At 44.6% G+C, this 17530-nt stretch overlaps 1 protein-coding gene across 1 annotated transcript in view; it reads left to right on the forward strand.

Annotated features, from left to right (window-relative positions):
* COL4A4 (collagen type IV alpha 4 chain) overlaps positions 1 to 17530 on the forward strand; it is a 106390-nt gene that overhangs the window by 10459 nt on the left and 78401 nt on the right. The window contains exons 4-6 of the mRNA XM_040639708.1: positions 11819 to 11953; positions 12951 to 12995; positions 13657 to 13773. Of these exons, the coding sequence (XP_040495642.1) occupies positions 11819 to 11953; positions 12951 to 12995; positions 13657 to 13773 (297 nt within the window). The remainder of the gene's footprint in view (positions 1 to 11818; positions 11954 to 12950; positions 12996 to 13656; positions 13774 to 17530) is intronic.

Genomic DNA, 17530 nt, shown 5'->3' on the forward strand with positions numbered 1-17530 from the left:
GTTGGAGAATTCTCTGGAAATGAAGCCATGCCTGAGGGAAGTCTCAGGGGCTTTCAGGGGACAGCAGGTAACCAAGTGAGGGGCCCCGGGAAGGGACGTTGGTCTTGGGGACCGTGGGGAGCTGGGCAGTGTGTTCGTCCCGTAAAGGCATCAGGACCCAGAATTGGAGAAAACATAGTGCCTACCAAACAAATTTCCCTGTACAATTTAGCTCACCAGCTGTTTACAACTCTGGCTTTGCTTGTTAAAGCCTTCCCCTGTCGGGAATATTAACCTTGATTTCTGAAGAATGAAAAATTTGCAGAAGTGAAAAGAACAGAGCTTCAGTCATGGGTGCTGGAGGGAGTATTTCTGACCAGGGTGTGGGAAACCAAGGGGGTAGAGGGAGGATACATGCCTGTCATTTTATACTGTTTGGTCTATTACTAATCGTCGTGGTAGAAGTTGCAGGGTAGCTCGTGTCCGTGTGCAAGAACGACTCCAGCTAACTTTCCGTGCGCTGACAGAGCTCTCCCTGTACATGGAGCATTTGTGCTGGAGGAGGCAGGAGAGAAACCAGCTTGTATTTGCCCACCGTGTTGCAGAGCATGTTGTTTCTCCGAACAGGCCAGGTGTGCAGAACCTCACCAGGGAATCCTAGTGGCAGTGTGGGTCTGAAGTTGGGTTTTGGCGTCCCTGCCCTGATCAGTCACCTTGTTAAATTGCCAGTGATTTGCAGCAAAGCCTTTGGCCTCCTCATGTGGAGTTCAATTCCATAGCAACGAAGACTGCTGAGCTCTGTGACCCAGTGTGAACTGAGGCCAGGCGGCTGCAGAGCTCAGCAAATGTGGGACGGCGCTGAACTTGAGAGGATCAAGGTCATTACCAAAGGGAGACAGCCTTGTGGTTGGTGAGAAATAAGGGCTGGCCATACAGGTGCTTCCCAACGCAGGCCGTATTCCCCACAGGAAAATGGGAAGCAGTATTTGTAGCTCTAGAAAACCTCTCTAGTGCAAGGGTAACATCTGACTAAGTTAATTAAAATGCTGAACTACAAAGAAGGGAAAAGTAGATTTCTTCTTTCAAATACCATTTTCAGTAAGTTGCCAAGAGAGCCTCAGGGAAACAGCTATGTCTCAAAGGTGTGAGTTTTTTCACTCCTCTGTCATAGGAGCTTATCTGTGATGCACGCAGCAGATGGCCATTCATTCATCCTAGTCGTTCACAGTCGATGAGCATTTGCCCTGTGCCTGCCATCACGAGGCTCTGATGATAAAGAAAAGGTCCTGTGGCCTGGAGCTCAGAGACCAGCAAAAGAGACAGAGATTCACCTTTTGGCCATTATTTCTGGGTGCCTGAGGAGTGCTAGGCACTGTTAGGAGCTTGGAGTGAATGAGGGTAAGAACAGACAGAGATCCTTGCTTTCTGCCTGGGATAACTTGATGCCATAATTCAGCTTCATGTGAGAGCCTGAGGGTGGGGGGTGCGGGGCAGGGCAGGGTGGAGACAGCAGTGGAATCAGAGGCCACCTAGTGGTGTCAGTTCCTAGGGCAGCGATAACACATTACCACATGCTTGAGGGCTTAAAACCACAGAAATTTATCTTCTTGCAAGTTCTAGAGCCAGAAGTGCACAAGCAAGGTGTCGCCATTGCCATACTCCTTCCATAGGCAAGAGGGGAGGCTCCGTTCACTGCCTCTTCCAGCTTCTGGTGGCCACCAGCATTCCTTGGCTTGTGCCCATGTCATTCCAATCTCTGTCTGTCTTCACACCGCCTTCTCCTCTGTGTATCTGTGACGAATCTTCCTCTGTGTCCCTCTTAGAAGGGTACATGTAATGGCATTCAGGACCCATCGGATAATCCAAGATCAGCTCCTCCTCTCAAAGTCCTTAACTTCAGTACCTCTTTTGCTGTCTAAGGCAGTATCTACAAATCCCGGGGGTTAGGATGTGGATATATCTTTTTGTGGCCACCATTCAACCCATTCCACGTGTCTGGGCTGAGAGAACAGCCTCTATTTGGGTCCTGAAGTGAGGAGATGGACTGGCATGTTTGAGGATCCAAAAAGTGGCCAGAGAGGTCTGGTTGTAGTAGGTGAGGGAGCAAGGGACATGAGGGGCAGTGGGAAAAGAGGTACGGGTTCTCCTGTCTGTAAGAAGGAAGGCTCTGAAGGCTTTTGAGAAGCAGGTTGGATTTATGTTATAAAAAGATTATTCTGGCTGCTGTTTGGAGAATATAGTAAGTGTACGTGGGGGGCAATGTTAGGGGGCTACTGCAGTCCCCAGGTGGGAGGTGAGGTTGCTTAGCAAGGGAGTGTGCGAAGAGGTGGGGGAAGCAGATGGGTGGCGGAAATATTTGGGAGGCAGGATTGATAGGAACGAGGGGGACAGTGGAGGGAGGTGGGCAAGGTGCGAACAGCTGTACACACATCACTGTAGGACTGAGGAGGGAGCACGTTGGGGGGATGATCGTGGGTCTACAAGTCCCGTTTTGGATTTGTGGAGTTGGAGGTCAGTTGAATATGGCCAGGGCTCTACAGAGAAGTCTGGGCTAGGAAGAGAAGTGGAAGGGCTGGTGGTTCAGCATTGGTTCAGCCATTAATTCCATGAGGAAGGTCAAGTTTGCCCAAGAGAAAGCGAGGAGAGGCCGGGGCAGCCCTTCGGAGCTCCGAGGGGCTTCCCCCCAGCAGGAGGAAGGGCGTGGGCAAGAAGACACAGGAGAAAAGCATGGAGAGAACAAAGGGCAGGGACACCAGGACAGCAGAGTGGGGTCAACTGGCTCCAGCTCCTCTGGGAGGCTACCGAGAGCACCCCACTCTGCCTCGTTCAGTTCCCACAGCAGATGCATGATGCTGGGCTGCTCTTATGCCATTTTTAAAAATGGGAAAACCAGTCTTCGATAACCAGGTTCAAGAGGTGGCTTTATTACTCAGCGGCAAAGCTCTATCTTCTGGTTCCCAGAGCAGTTCTCTCCACTGCACCTTGCAGCCTCTTAAGAACACAGGTGGAAATCCCAAGTCAGTGCTACTCCCAGCTAGTAAACTGGACCAGTTTATCTTCTCATTAACAAGTGAGGTGATTTGAGGTACAAGAAAATACTCTGCCACGGCAGTCCAGTCTCTTTTGAATGTCTACTCCTTGAATAACACCTTTTTGTTATTTATTTTTATAACCCTTCATGATACCCAGCAGTTTTTCCCGTTATAGGGGAAGGCACTGGAGGCACTTAATTGCTGGATCTATGCTCTGCATGCGGCTGTGTTCAAGGCTTTAAGCGATGTTATAGTGTCACCTAGTGGACGAATCTTTGAATTACAGTCAAGCGTTGGGCAGGAGGAGTGTGGCAGAATTGTTCATTTTAATTATAAAGTCTTCATCCATTCAGTATTCCATGAGTTCATGTTTAGAATGTATATCGTGCAAGGCAGTGGCCATGGTTCTGGGGTGGTAATAAAATGTACACGGATCCCTGACCCCAAAAAGCTCACCAGAAAACATCACCTGAAGCAGGTATTAATTAAAGTAACATGCATGAAACAATAATGAAAAATAGGTGACGAGTCTATTTAGGTGTTATTTTAGGGTGGACGAAAGAGTTTGTACAAGAGTGAGATTGATCAGGACTGAGGTAAAAAGAGAAGCAGCAACTGAAGTCTGAGGACCTGAGTTCAAATTTCTTTTTCTCTAGGTGATAGTTGAGTGGCCTCTGGTCACTTGTTTCATCTCTCTGAGCCTCCGTTTCCTCATTTGGGGAACAGAAAAGTAGATACAGGGTGGCTTTCTGCTTGATGGACGTTAAGGATTCCACGAGAAGAATGCATAGTGCTGTCAGTGCCTAGAACAGTGCCATTGCTACCACCACCCCCATGATGGTTTTGGTGGGAGGAAGGTTGCATCTGAGCTATGGATGGAGGCTGCCATTACTTCAGGCAGACGGGAGGCACACGTGTGGTTGGAGCGGGTGTACATGTGGAAATGACGGGGAGCAGTGTTGGCTGGGGTGGAGAAGGGCAGACTGTCCCCATTAGAGAGGATGATGAAAGCAGCGATGGGGCAAGAGAAGACTGAAGAGGAGTTGACATTTGTCTGTAGACGTGGGTAGAATCCCAGAGTGACGGAAGGGAGGGAGGCTGGTGCTGGGGTAGCCCACTCGAGAGGATAAGACCAGGACGGGGAGTCTGCGGGGGAATGACAGTAAGACACATGACAGTTAAGTCCAGGAAGGTAGGGTAGCCTTGGCCACAGGGTGGACATGGAGAGCAGGGGAAAGCTGACAGCCGTGTGGTGAGCTTACATGATGGAAGGAAAAACGTTGCCATCTGCTGGGTCTGGAAGAGGAGGGCAGGGAAGCTAGTCTGGGAGTGATGCGCTCAGCTTTTGACGTGATGAGTGTGAATTAACGGAGGAGGAAGGTTCAGGAAGGTGCCTAGAAAACAGTTGGACATAGAAGATATGATTAGAAAATTAGATTTGAGAATGACAAAAATAGAGGTCTTTAATTAATTTGATGAATACTGCTGTTTCCTAAAGAAACTTTACAAAAGAACATAGAGTACATTAAGATCATTTTCTTTCAAGTTTGAAAAATAAGACAAGCCTGGAGGCAATGGGCATGTCACCGCGGGCACACGGTGGTGTGAACGTGGGTTAGCACAGGGACCCTCCGCTGTGCCAGGCTGACGTAGTGGGAAGAGGAGAGGTTTGGGGGAGCAACTGACTGATGCAGGTGTGAAAGCAAACCTACTAGGTATGTGACTCTGAGTAAGTTATACCCCTAAATAGACTTCTCATCTCTATGGGGGTAATAATTCACATTTCTAGGTGTTGGTGGTTGGATTAAATGAAGCAAGGTCTGGAGATTGGTGGGCACACAACCAAACTCAATAAACAATTTCCTTCCCTTCCTGGACACTTTGATGATCACTGTCATGGTCTTAGAGACCAGGGGTGATTTGGAAATGTGAGCATAATTAGTATAATAAAAACATCTTTCGTAGTCATTTGTTCATTCACTAATGAAGGAAGGAACAAACATACATTTATACTTCTTTGCACGGATTCAGCTTCTGGTTTGGCAAGAGCTGACACAAAGTGTGAGTGTGTGTATATTTGTAGTTGTCTCTCTATAGTTATTTCTCCCAAACCTCATACTGCTAAAATGACAAAGGGCCTCTTAGATTTTTGTCACTCCCCAAAGGGTTTGCTCTCTGGAGGCAAGCACATCAGTGGCAGCCCAAAAGGCTGAGGTGAAGATTTCGGTTTTTAAAATGTACGTATTCTCTCATCTGTTGGTCTGTTCTACCAAGTCGTAAAATAAAAAATGATTTGCTCTTAGCCCTGCCCAAGAGCCGTGCCTGGTATAGATGATTCACAAGTGACAGGATCTTAAAAGAAGGTCCTGGCCCCAGGCGGCTGGGAGACTCTGTCCCCTCTGATCACCTTCATCCTCTGTTTGTCCAGCTGGCCTGGGAGCCTGCTGCTTCTGCAGCCTCAGGACGGAGGCACGTCTGATGACACGATGTCAGTGTGGGCCTTGAGGAGGACGGAGGGGATGACCTGTGGCATCACAGGGCCTTCCACAGGTTCCTCAGCTGAAGATAACTGTCATTTCTGGATTCAGTGAATTGCTTCTGATTTCTCTGTCTCACACTGAAAGTCATAAGCCACAGAGGCAGTTCTGTGCATGCAGTAGCAAAAAAAAGGGGGGGGGGAGGGAAATTAAGAAATAAGAAATAAAGAAGAGAGAGAGAGAATGAAAGAAAGAGAGGGAGGGAGGAAGGAAAGGAAGGGAGGGAGGGAGGGATGGAGGGGGAGGGAGAAAGAAAGAAAGAAAGAAAGAAAGAAAGAAAGAAAGAAAGAAAGAAAGAGAGAGAGAAAGGGAGTAAGGAAGGGAGGAAGGTCAGTAGAAAGATCAGGGAACCTACATCTGAAAGTCAGTCATTCATTCCACGGGGCATTTCTTTTTTTCTTTCTGCTAGCCTGAATCCAGTGTAGCAATCCACTGCATATCATATTATTGTTCATGGGTGGAGGGTACATAGTTAGGAGCAAAATATTTCTTTAAAATTCTTCTTTAAAAATGCAAAATTCTTTTGATTATTTAATGATTCTCTAGTTATAAAAACACCTCCTATGGGCTTGTTATTTATGTCTGTTCATCCTGAAGTTAATTCCAGTATAGGTTTATAAATGAGTAAGCTCAAATGTTTACTTGTACTTTACAGGTTTTTTTTTTAACTGACCCCTTTTTAAATATGAAATAGTTTAAGGAGATTGGAATTATTCTCTCCATTGCTGTGGATAAATTATTTACTCAAATTGGATGAACTAACAATGACTATTTCAAAGACTGGTGTTTGGAAAAATTTCATGAGCAGCTTTCTGACAGATTTAATATTGTGATACAAGGTTTAGTGTATTTCTTTAAAAATTTTATCCTATAATAAATTACCTGTTAATATGAAAAAAAAACACTAAATATAAGACAAACCACAGTCTTCCCCAGCGGCTGTAAATAAGTAGGCATTTAATATTTTATGCTAGTTTTTCCACCTGCAAAGTAGGGTTATTTTTGCCATTTAATATGGTTGAAATGAAGGTATGACAATGCCCGTGTTCTGTCTCAACAAGAAGTTACGAATGTGGCTGCAGTCAGGGCCATCGCTCATGATGTGGGGTTGTGCTCTGCTCACCTCAGTGTGGAATCATGGACTGTTTCACTGTTCGTAATATTTTACTAAGTATCTATTGTCTTTTCTACCATCATAGTCTTGGGCACGTAGCCTGTGCTCTCCAGAAGCTCATGGTTAGCCGTTGTGGGATTGGGGGATAAAGATGGTCACTGTAACAAGCGAGAGGTCTTATTATAGAAGCATCTTGGAGAGCCATCTAGTTCTAAAGGGTGTGTAGGGAGAGGGCAGGAGGTTGGGGACTCTTTCCCTGGGAGCACTAAGAGATGACCTTGGGAGTGGGAGGGACAGTTCTGGGACAGGACACCAAGTCTGTGAAAGAACAGAGCTTCTTCAGAAATGGCAAGGAAGTCAGTGTAACAGGTGAGGGCGAGGGAGGAGGAAGGGCATGGGGTCCAGAGTTGAGTAATGCAAATAACCATTCCTTGTTAATTTCATTTTAAAAGCATTTTAGACAGCACCTTCTCAACTCAGGACCCATTTCTATACTGAGTGGTGTTTTATCATTCTTACTACCACCTGAAACATTTCCACTCCTTTTTTTTTTTTTTTTTTTTTCTCTCCCCAAAGTTCCATTAGCTCACTGGATCCGGCCTTGGGTGTCCAGAATGAAGCACATTAAGGAGATTTATAGGCAGCTAATTGGCTGTCTCTTTCTCAGTTACCCTTTTAATGTACATGTTTAAATGTACATTTTCTTGTTTCTCGATGTTACATTATTGTAAAGTACATCATTCACAAAAGATACTTTAGGAGGTTTTTTTTTTTTGGTAAATTACCTGTACGATGAAAGGATAATTCCCAAACTTAATGAAAAAGCTGGTAATTCCTGAGTCTTGTATTCAGGAAATCTTACCAACTAAGAACAATTAACGTAGGTTAAAAAAAAAGTAGTTGAAGTCATTATTTGTTCTTTCAGATTGTTTACAGTTTGTGCAATATTTAAATTGATATGCCCTCAAAATACCCCCAAATGATTTGTGCCCGTATAATTACATTTCATATTTTATTGTTGTCTGTTTTGTAATACATATTTATACATTTAAGCTTCCTTGAAAATTGTAAGTTTTTGGTATTCTTTTTTTTTTTTTAAGATTTTATTTATTTATTTATTTGACAGAGATAGAGACAGCCAGCGAGAGAGGGAACACAAGCAGGGGGAGTGGGAGAGGAAGAAGCAGGCTCATAGCAGAGGAGCCTGATGTGGGGCTCGATCCCAGAAAGCCGGGATCACGCCCTGAGCTGAAGGCAGACGCCCAACTGTTGTGCCACCCAGGCGCCCCTAGTTTTTAGTATTCTTATGGATACTCAATAAGTAGTAGCTGTTAACGATGATGATGAAAAAGCATGAAGAGAAGGGCAAGTTCAATTGAAGTACGATTTTGATTTGCAAAGTTTAGACAGGTGTTAAAGGTTGTTGAAAATGTTTGTTGAGTCGGTGACTTCATGGTAAAGAGAAATGTTAGTCTTTATTATAAAGATTGCATTTACTGTTGGTAAACGGTAACGTTGCCCTGGCTTGCATTTTCCCTCCTGAGGCATGACAAAATGCTATTTCTTGTGTATCTTTCAAGAAATGTTCCTTTATAAACATTCATTTAGAGATGTCTATCCATTTGTTTCTCTACAGGTGGGATATGACATGCAGCTTGTTTTTCCCCCTTTGAACAATGAACTGAATGGTTATTATAATAATTCTAATAATATTATAAATATAATAACAATAATTAGCATTATTGTGCCAGGCACTACACCGTAAACATTTGCCATGCATTATTCTCTTAATGTCCATCAGCTTAAATTGACAGAGAAAGAAGCTGAGGAACAGAGAGGGTAAGAAATATGTGCAAGGTCACACAGCTAGTGGACCTGGGCCTCAAACGCAGAGGCCTGGCTGCAGAGCCTGGATGTTCCGTCACTGTGTCTTCTCACGAGCATCATGAGGGTGATCTGTGTCACTCAGAAAGCCTTGCTCGCTCTCGTTAATGTTGAGGCCTTCCACATTGCCGCCATCAGGACTGTTACTTCTGTGCTCTACTGGGGGGTCTCCAGCTGCCAGTCTCTGCATCTCTCTGCGGGCTCTTGACAGCAGGCACTCCCCACCCACCACCGTGGACCTCCAGCGAGGAGGGGAACACCGCTGCTCCCACGCTCTTGGGTGGGGTCACTCTGAGGTGGGTGTTCTACCCCGATTCCCCCAGTGTCCGCTCTGGGAGGAGCTCCAGTGACCCACTGGGAATGTTCCCGTAGTCGGATTCTTGGGCCTGACAATAGAAACGAGGTTGGACCCCAAAATCAAAGGGAGAGGCAAGGCTTTCTTGGTGCTGCAGCCTGAGCTGAAGGGAGACAGCCCCAACAGAGAGTGGGGTTAGGCTGAGCTCTCTGAGCAACAGGGAGGCCCTGCTTAGCTGGAGAAAATTCCAGCTCACTATGCTACTGAGGGAAAGGGGGAAAATGCCTCTTCCTGATTGGCTACCAAGGCCTTGTTCTGATTGGTTGGCATGGCCTCGTCCTGATTGGTTGGCAGAACCTCGTTCTGATTGGTTGATATTGGCAGGCAACTCGGGCAGCTCATTGGTGCTTTTGGAGCAGGGTCTTCAGGTTGGCTGAGCTGCTGTTTTCAGTCAAGGTTGTGTATGCGGCTTGGTCCTGGTTCTGCTCTGTAAGAGGAGTGGTTTAACAATAACAGCCAACAGAAAGCACCCCAGGTACATAACGTTTTTCACTTGGGGTTTGTTCCCATGGTCCCTAAGTGTTTCAGTGACTGGCTTGATTCTGCACCCTGTTTGCCTGCCTTCCCTTTTCTGTGTCACGTCCCCTCTTCCTTACCCTGTCTCCTTTGGACCTCAAACAAATGGTTTGCATTGACTCTTTGTCCTGTGCTTTGCTGCTGGGGCACCCAGGCTAAGACAGGCTGTGTGGTGTTCCATTGTATGAAGGTACCATAATCTATTCTATTAATCTCATTTGGGCAGATTTTTATAGGATTTCCTGTTTTTCTTACTATTACAAATAATATTGTGAATATTCTGGCATTACTGTCTTTAGACCAGGGCACACAGGGCTCGTATCCCCAGGGCCCCAAGCCCCAGGCCAGGCCCCACCCATCTGTCCTGTGTCTGGGCCTGGCCAAAGCCAGCAGCACGGTCCAGGTGACTTATGTGTGGACTGGGACTGGCTGGGTCCCAGAGTCTGTATCTTCCCTTCAAAGTTGTTAAAAATGATTTAAAAAGACAACGTAGGTGATACAAACTTTATTTAACACTTTGCGAATCCACAAGCCTGGGGGCATAGTCACTGCCAGTCCATCTATCCCGTATTCATTCAGAAGTAATTTCTTGAGCCAAAATCTGGGATAGATGGTAGATGGAAGACTTAACTGGTAAGCAAATATCCTTGTCCTCGTAGCGCTAATATCTAACTATAGAGGTAAACAGTAAACTGATGAGCAGATAATTGAAAAATAAGAAATGCTAAGAAGCCAAGAAGGAAATGGACAAGCTAATGAGGGTGACAGTGCGTTGCAGAGCCTACTTGATGGAGTGGTGGGAGGGTCAGGGTCAAGGAAGGCTGCTAAGCAGGTGGCAGTGTGGGGGAGAGCCAAGTCCTATGGAAATCTAGAGGAGAAGTCCCGAGGGAAAGATGAGCCAAGGAAGAGCTGCCAGGGCTGTCTGGGAAGTGGTGAGTGTGGGGTGCCGGGGAATCCAGGGCCACACCCTGGAAGGTCTAGAGGGAGCTCGAGGTTTTCTATACATACAATGGGAAGGCAAGGAAGGGTTTTAAAAAGTGGGGCAGTGCCATGATCTGATTTCTGTTTCGGTGTCACTTGGGTTGTCTTGTGGAGGGAAGCCTGGGAGAGGGGAAGAGGAAGCTAGAGAGCAATTTAGGAGCCAAAAGCAATAATCTCTTGATGCTGGCCTACACCAGGGTGCAGCAAGGGGGACCGTGAAGAGGTGAGTTCCAGGTCTGTTTGGAAAGGAAATGGTAGCAATTGATCATAATTCAATGTGGGTGTAGCAGAAAGAATATTAAGATGTTTTCAGGATTCTGGATGGACTAAATGGGTAGTTCAGGAAGGTTGACAGAGGATTAAATTACGGCGGAAAATCAAGAATTCCATTTTGGATCTTTTATTAAGTTGGAGGTACTATTATATCCAAGAAGACGCCAAGGAGGCAGGTGGATATGCTCAGCCATCTGGAAGTTAGAGAGGTTTGTGCTGAGACATATAAGTGGTGCTGTTTGGACCCCTAATATTTAAAATTTCAGTCCTAGAGGGAATCATGAGTGTACAGACTATGGAGAGAGAGAAGGGAGCTTGGGACAGAGAAGGGAGCAAATCATGGGAGGCCCAGGGAGTGTGTCTGCTGAGACCCGTCTTCCCTACTCCAGAATAGAGAGAGCTGTGAGACTCAAGGTTGCTCCTAGTGGGCAATGACTCTGTATCCATTTGGTGCCGCAGCCCATCTAAATGCAGTGGAAGACAGGCAACAAGGGGGCAGAGCGTTTCTCCTGTTTATACTGGAAATGTACCCACTGTGGGTTCAGGGGGAGAACTGAGCTCATGAAACGTCTTCACCTAAAATAAGAGGTGACCCTTTCATTCATGGAAAGTCAGATTGCACAAATATAAATTGATGTGGAGAGTCTGCTTCCAAATTAAGAAATAAATAGTAGATAAAAGCAGCTAAAAAAGAAATGTTTTCCTCTAAAAGGACAGAAAAATCATTAGCCATATGAAATTTTAAAAAAGATCTGGCAGATTTCTCCACTCTTGATTTATGTCACTAACATAATGGTAATGACACTTTGATTTTTTTTCTTGCTTTGTTTTGCAAGTTCCATGCTTTGCTAAACAGCTCAAGATTTATAAATGTCATCGACAGAATGAAAATAGAACTATAGTTCATGTGTGTGTGTGTGTGTACACATGGAATAATTCAAACTTATTGTATGCCTTAAATTCAGATTAAAAAGGGCAATGTTGATGTTTCTTATTTTTGTAATTAATAGATCATTTGTGCTTTTATTATTAGAATTTGCTCAAACTCTAATTTTCTTGTCTTCTGTAAGCCAAGTGAGTATATTTGTATTAGAAGACAGTACTAAAGAATCATCTAGCCGTCTTCCCTTTTAATCTTCCTTCTTAGGGTCAGCCAGGACCTCTGGGGCCACAGGGTCCTATTGGACCCCTGGGACTGCCTGGACCCGTTGGCATTCCAGGAGAGAAAGGGATGAGAGGTGACAGTGGTCCTCCTGGGGCAGCAGGTGACAAAGGTGATAAGGTAAGACACTTCTTAAGTGAGAGATTCTTACTAACCACTTACCAAGCGTTACCTTGCCACATTTTTTTTTTTAAATAATCACAGGTAGTCCCTACTAGCACTCTATAATAAATTAAGTGTAAACTCCTCTTCTGTAATCAGCCCTCATTCCCTAACTCTTTTCTAGAGGAGAATGTCTTTTTAGACTTTTCTATGCACTTAAATACGTGAGTGTCCCCAGTGAAGGGTTGTATTCTTTCATGGCTTTCCCAAAAACCCAAATCATATATTTATCATGCTGAGCCTTTCTTTTTTTACTCAACCATATGGCTTAGAGATCATTCCATATCAATTTATGTAGATTAAACTTACTCCCTCAAAAATACTGCACAATATGCCATAATATAGATAAAACCATAGTTTATTCCCTGTTGATGTAAATTTGAGATCCTGTCCCAACTCTGTGTTGTGTCAGGTGCAAAAGCAATCCTGTAAATTACCTCTGTTTCCATTTAAGAGTTTATTTCTCTTGGAGAGACAGATTCTGAGAAGTTGAATTTCTGGCATACAGGGTATCAAATGTTTTCTTTGAACTGATCCTGCCAAGTTGGCTTTCTAAGTACAAAAAGAAAAGTACAAAAGATTTTTTTAAATGCCAACATTTAAAGTTAATTAATGTAAAAAGGGGTACCTGGGTGGCTCAGTCGGTTAAGTGTCCGACTCTTGGTTTCAGCTCAGGTCATGATCTCAGGGTTGTGAGATCGAACCCCGTGTTGGGCTCTGTACTCAGTGGGGAGTCAGCTTGGGATTTCTCTCCCTCTGCCCACCTCCTCGCTCTCAAATAAATAAATAAATAAATCTTTTTTAAAAAGTTCATTAATGTAAAAAATAAGTGACAATGACCGCTAAGAGTTTTTTAAAAACGAGTCATTAATTATTTATGTTTTTAAGTAAATCAATCTGTTAATCTAATACTTTAATAACTTTTATATCTTTGTTTTGTTTTCTGGGATGTTAGGGTCCAACTGGTGTTCCTGGATTTCCAGGTTTGGATGGCATACCTGTAAGTATCCCTCATTTTTTCCCATTTTTTTAAAAAGGGAAAAGCATTCATCAAAGCCCTTAAAATCACATTTTATCTCTCTCTATATATACTTATTTGGCATACTCTTCTTTATTTTTTCCTGGTAGTGCATGGAAGGGTGCTTGCATTTCAGTTTTGTGTAATAACTTTGAGACCAAAACACTACCAGAAAAGCAAGGTTTTCAAACAGATTAGAGAAAAACATTCCAAAACATAACCTACATGTACTTGCCATGTTCTAGAAATAAATGTATAGGCATAGTGGAAGTTTTTACTTGTTGGTTAGTTTTAACAGAGGAAAGGGGGCTTACTCTCTCATTTCTAATATGAAAACCAATTGAAAGAAGGAAGAGGTGTTTCAAGGGCTTTATAATCCATTAGAGTCTTTCTAAGGATTTTTAAAAAGTTGCTCTCCCAAATCTCTCAGAATATTCCAAACTAAATTAATTTCTGTTGGGCTATATTAAAATTTATCTCTGTATTTTTACTGTGCTACATAGTACTTGTGGGTGGGAAAGAAGTTTCACAAATTCAATAACACGTGAGTCACAATAGCCATAATTTGGGTGCCCATATTGCAGAAACTTTGTGTTACAGTATTCTTGCAAAAACACCTCATTTATCAGCTTGTTTCTTACAGGGGCACCCAGGGCCTCCTGGATCCAGAGGCAAGCCTGGCATGCACGGCTATAATGGTTCACGAGGTGATCCAGGGTTTCCAGGAGAAAGAGGAGTTCCTGGCCCAGGAGGGCCCCCAGTAAGACCCCCACAGCTCATCCTAAAGGGGATTTTAATTGAAGGGCTTTACAGTGGACATGAGCTTGACGTGTTCAAGAAACAGTTAGTAAAAGTGTGCCAGGAGCATGGTGAACGAATGGGGGTGCTGGAGGGTGAGGACAGAGAGGTGTGAAGGACCTAGAGCTCTTGGGGCCTTGCAGATGGTGGGAGGAGGCTGGAGTTTTTCTACATGCCATGGGAAGGCACTGGAGGTTACAAGGAAGGAAGCAGTATGATCTGATCGATGTTCCACTAAGATGTTTTAGGCGGTTGTGCGGAGGATAACGGATGGTAAGGAAAGGAGCAGGGAGGTCAGTAAGCAAAACTTACATTCAGGGTTCACTGCTGACTCGTAAACCTACTAGGTATTTCAAACAGGAAGACCTTTCATAGAGGGAATTTGACACATATTGGAAAGGTTGGAGGAGTGGAACTCAGGGGCCACTGTGGGACTGTGATTTCAAGGGCTTACACTTAGCTGAGATCCAGCAGCCAGGAGGCCGCCCCTGCACATGACCGCTGCCTCCCCTCCCCATGTCCAGACCCTGGCAAACACTCAAGTTTCTAACCTTCCCTGCTTGGCAGTGACGACAATACCGGGAAGAGGATGTCCTCCTCTCTTCGCTTTCCACATCTCATAAGCCCATCTCCTAGTGGACCATAAGTCCCGTTCCAGCTGCAAAGGGGTCTGGGAAATGTAGTTTTAGCTTTCTCAACCCCATCATGCAATAAGAAAAATGGAAGGCATTTGGAATGGATGTTCAGAAACAGTTGACAATATCCAGCACTTCAGAAAACGTTACTGCTTTTAGGTATTTTTTTAATTCAAAAATGTGGACTTTTATTTAAATATGACTTTAGCAAGAACTTTTCTTTCCTGTATCCCTGATATGCCCTCTCTCTCTCTTTTCTTTTTTCTCACATAAATATTGGAGTTGATTTGGCCTTTTAAAACTGATTTTCTGGGACTTTGGCAGCCTTTCCACTTCCCTGTAAATACCATTTCCCAAGATTCCTTCAAAAGGTTTTCTTATTATCACCGCCGTAATCACCCTGCTTTTTCCTCATGGGTTTTTCATTTGCTCCCAATTCTAGCGGGACTGATCTGAACACAGAATTCAAAAACAATTTCCAAATTTACATCTTTCTTTAGTACCAAGGAAGAACAACAACCAACTTCCGTAATTAAGCTTGTCAGCCTCCCTCTGTTTTGACACTCAGCCGTTTGAAGGCTCAAGTGCAGTCTGGTGAACGCACGTCTCGTAAGATCTTCCAGTTGGGTCGGACCCATTCTGCTGAGTGTCCATGAACGTGCAGAAGAGGAGTTCTCGATTTCAGCTTTCCCACAGCGTGCCGCAATGACCATGATACTGAAGTTTGTCGTAATTGTGTCTTTGCAAAACAGCTTTCTTCCCCTTGACGCATTTCATTTAGTCAGTCCTCACTTTGCCCAGAGTGTGAGGCATGAGAAATGACCATGCAAGCTGACACCACACAAAGCAACCTTAACATCCAATGGTAAAAATTACTATTGTTCCATGACCTCTAATATGTTTTGTTAAAATATTAAAAGCTCCCTTCGTGTTAGTTATAAAGACATAGGGAATTTTTTTAAAAAACTAAAATATTGATTTAGTACACTGTCATTTAAAACATACACAGTGAGGAGCAGCAAATGCCATCCAGTGGGTCCCAGAGACAAGGTTCAGCTTGGGCACCCAGAGGGCCATCTCCATCGATGTTTATAGGCACCAAAAACAAGTAGGTGGGTCTGAACCAAGGGAGCCTGTTAAAGCACAGCTGCCAGAAAAAGGCCCTGAAGGCAAGGGGAGAAGCCCTGTCCACAATTCAGTGGGGAGAGGAGCAGGTCCTTCTCCCTCAGGCCAGTCCAGAACAGATTCTCAACCCTCTCTACACATCAATACAAGAAAAAAGCAATTCTGGAACCCTATGAAGGGGTCTCCACTTCCATGGGCAGAAGGCTCCCAGACAAGGGGCAGAAAGCTCCCAGAGCATAATCAAAGACACCAGGCCCAGGAGAAGGAAGAGGACACCTTCTCCTGCACTGCTCATTAATCTTCATAACAAACGGGGATTTCCTTACTGTATTCACATGAGGAACCTCATGCTGAGATCAGTCAATAGATCAGAGCAGCCTGGGTCCCAAGGCCCAGGATAGCTCAAACCCAGACTCTTGATGCCACCCACAGGTCCAGGAGGGCAGAGGTCACAGAGGGCTGAGGGGCTGGCTCTGCCAGAACCACCCATGAGAGTAGGTCTAGTTCTGGGAGAAGATTTTTCTCTCACAATTTCTTTGTTCTTCCTTAACCCATTTAAAAAGAAAAGTTATACATTCTACATTAAAAACGAATTTTTAGAGGCACCTGGGTGGCACAGTTGGTTAAGCGTCTGCCTTAGGCTCAGGTCATGATGCCAGGCTCCTGGGATTGAGTCCGGAGTCTGGCTTCCTTCTCAGCAGGGAGCCTGCTTCTCCCTCTGCCCGCGCGACCCTGCCTTGTGTGCGCTCTCGCTCAAATAAATAAATAAAATCTTTCTTAAAAAACTAAAAACAAAAAAAACCATACACAGTGAGAATCGAAGTGTTTCAGGTCTTTGTAAACACTTACCGAGAGTGTTTTGAGCAGTGTCTTCTTCTGGCTGTGAAATTTACAGCAATGAAGCGAATGCGTCTCTCTGTGCTTGGTGGATTGTCGGACTCGGTTTTCTGAGTTTGGATCAGCTTCTGGTGCTGTGAACTATATTTAAGAGTCCCTGTGGTTGAGGGTCTTGTGCCTGTGCCATGTCCTCTGGCAAGCTTCAACCTTTCTGTCCCAGCCACTTCCCTTTTTTGTGTTGAGAACTTTGTCTTCATGGAGTCCCTCTAGCTCAAGACACTCAACATTCCACGATCGCTCAGTTATTTCTTCTATGACTCCACTTACATTCTGTCTGAATTTCACTGCCGGCTGTATCATTTTTCATCCCCTCCCTTACTTTCATCTTTGATGGCCAGTTGCCCCTTGCAGTGGGGTCATTTGGGTTTATCACTGGGAGATAAGGAGGGAACACAACTACACGCTTTGCTGGTGTGTGTGCATGTGCGTGTGCGCACCTGCTGACTCACAGATGTGCAGTGACCAATCATTGACAGACTGAAAGGAGCGATGGGACCAGGGATCACGATTCCCATTGTTACCTATATATACCGAAGAGCTAGCAGTGCAGTCACTCAGTTAATATAAGGAGGTAACTGAGGTTTGAACCATTTTGTTGGAGGACTGGTGTGATTTTAGTATAACTGTGGAACCAAAAATCATGCATATGGGAACTGCCTGTAGAGACACATCTGATTTCTCAAGGAAAGCAGGTGCTATAACTTACCATACAACCCTTAAGGATCTCCCACTGGAAGCACAGTCAAGACTTTTCCAGGAGGGATTAACTTTGAAATCTGCATGTCCTTCGTGGGAGCTTGGTACATAAAGATGGTAGAATTCTTTTGTGGCGACCAAGTTAAGATCTGTTAAGAGGGGCGCCTGGGTGGCACAGCGGTTAAGCGTCTGCCTTCGGCTCAGGGCGTGATCCTGGCGTTGTGGGATTGAGCCCCACATCAGGCTCCTCCACTATGAGCCTGCTTCTTCCTCTCCCACTCCCCCTGCTTGTGTTCCCTCTCTCGCTGGCTGTCTCTATCTCTGTCGAATAAATAAATAAATAAAATCTTAAAAAAAAAAAAAAAA

Source organism: Ursus maritimus, unplaced genomic scaffold, assembly GCF_017311325.1.
Source record: "Ursus maritimus isolate PB19 unplaced genomic scaffold, ASM1731132v1 scaffold_1, whole genome shotgun sequence".
Lineage (NCBI taxonomy): Eukaryota > Metazoa > Chordata > Mammalia > Carnivora > Ursidae > Ursus > Ursus maritimus.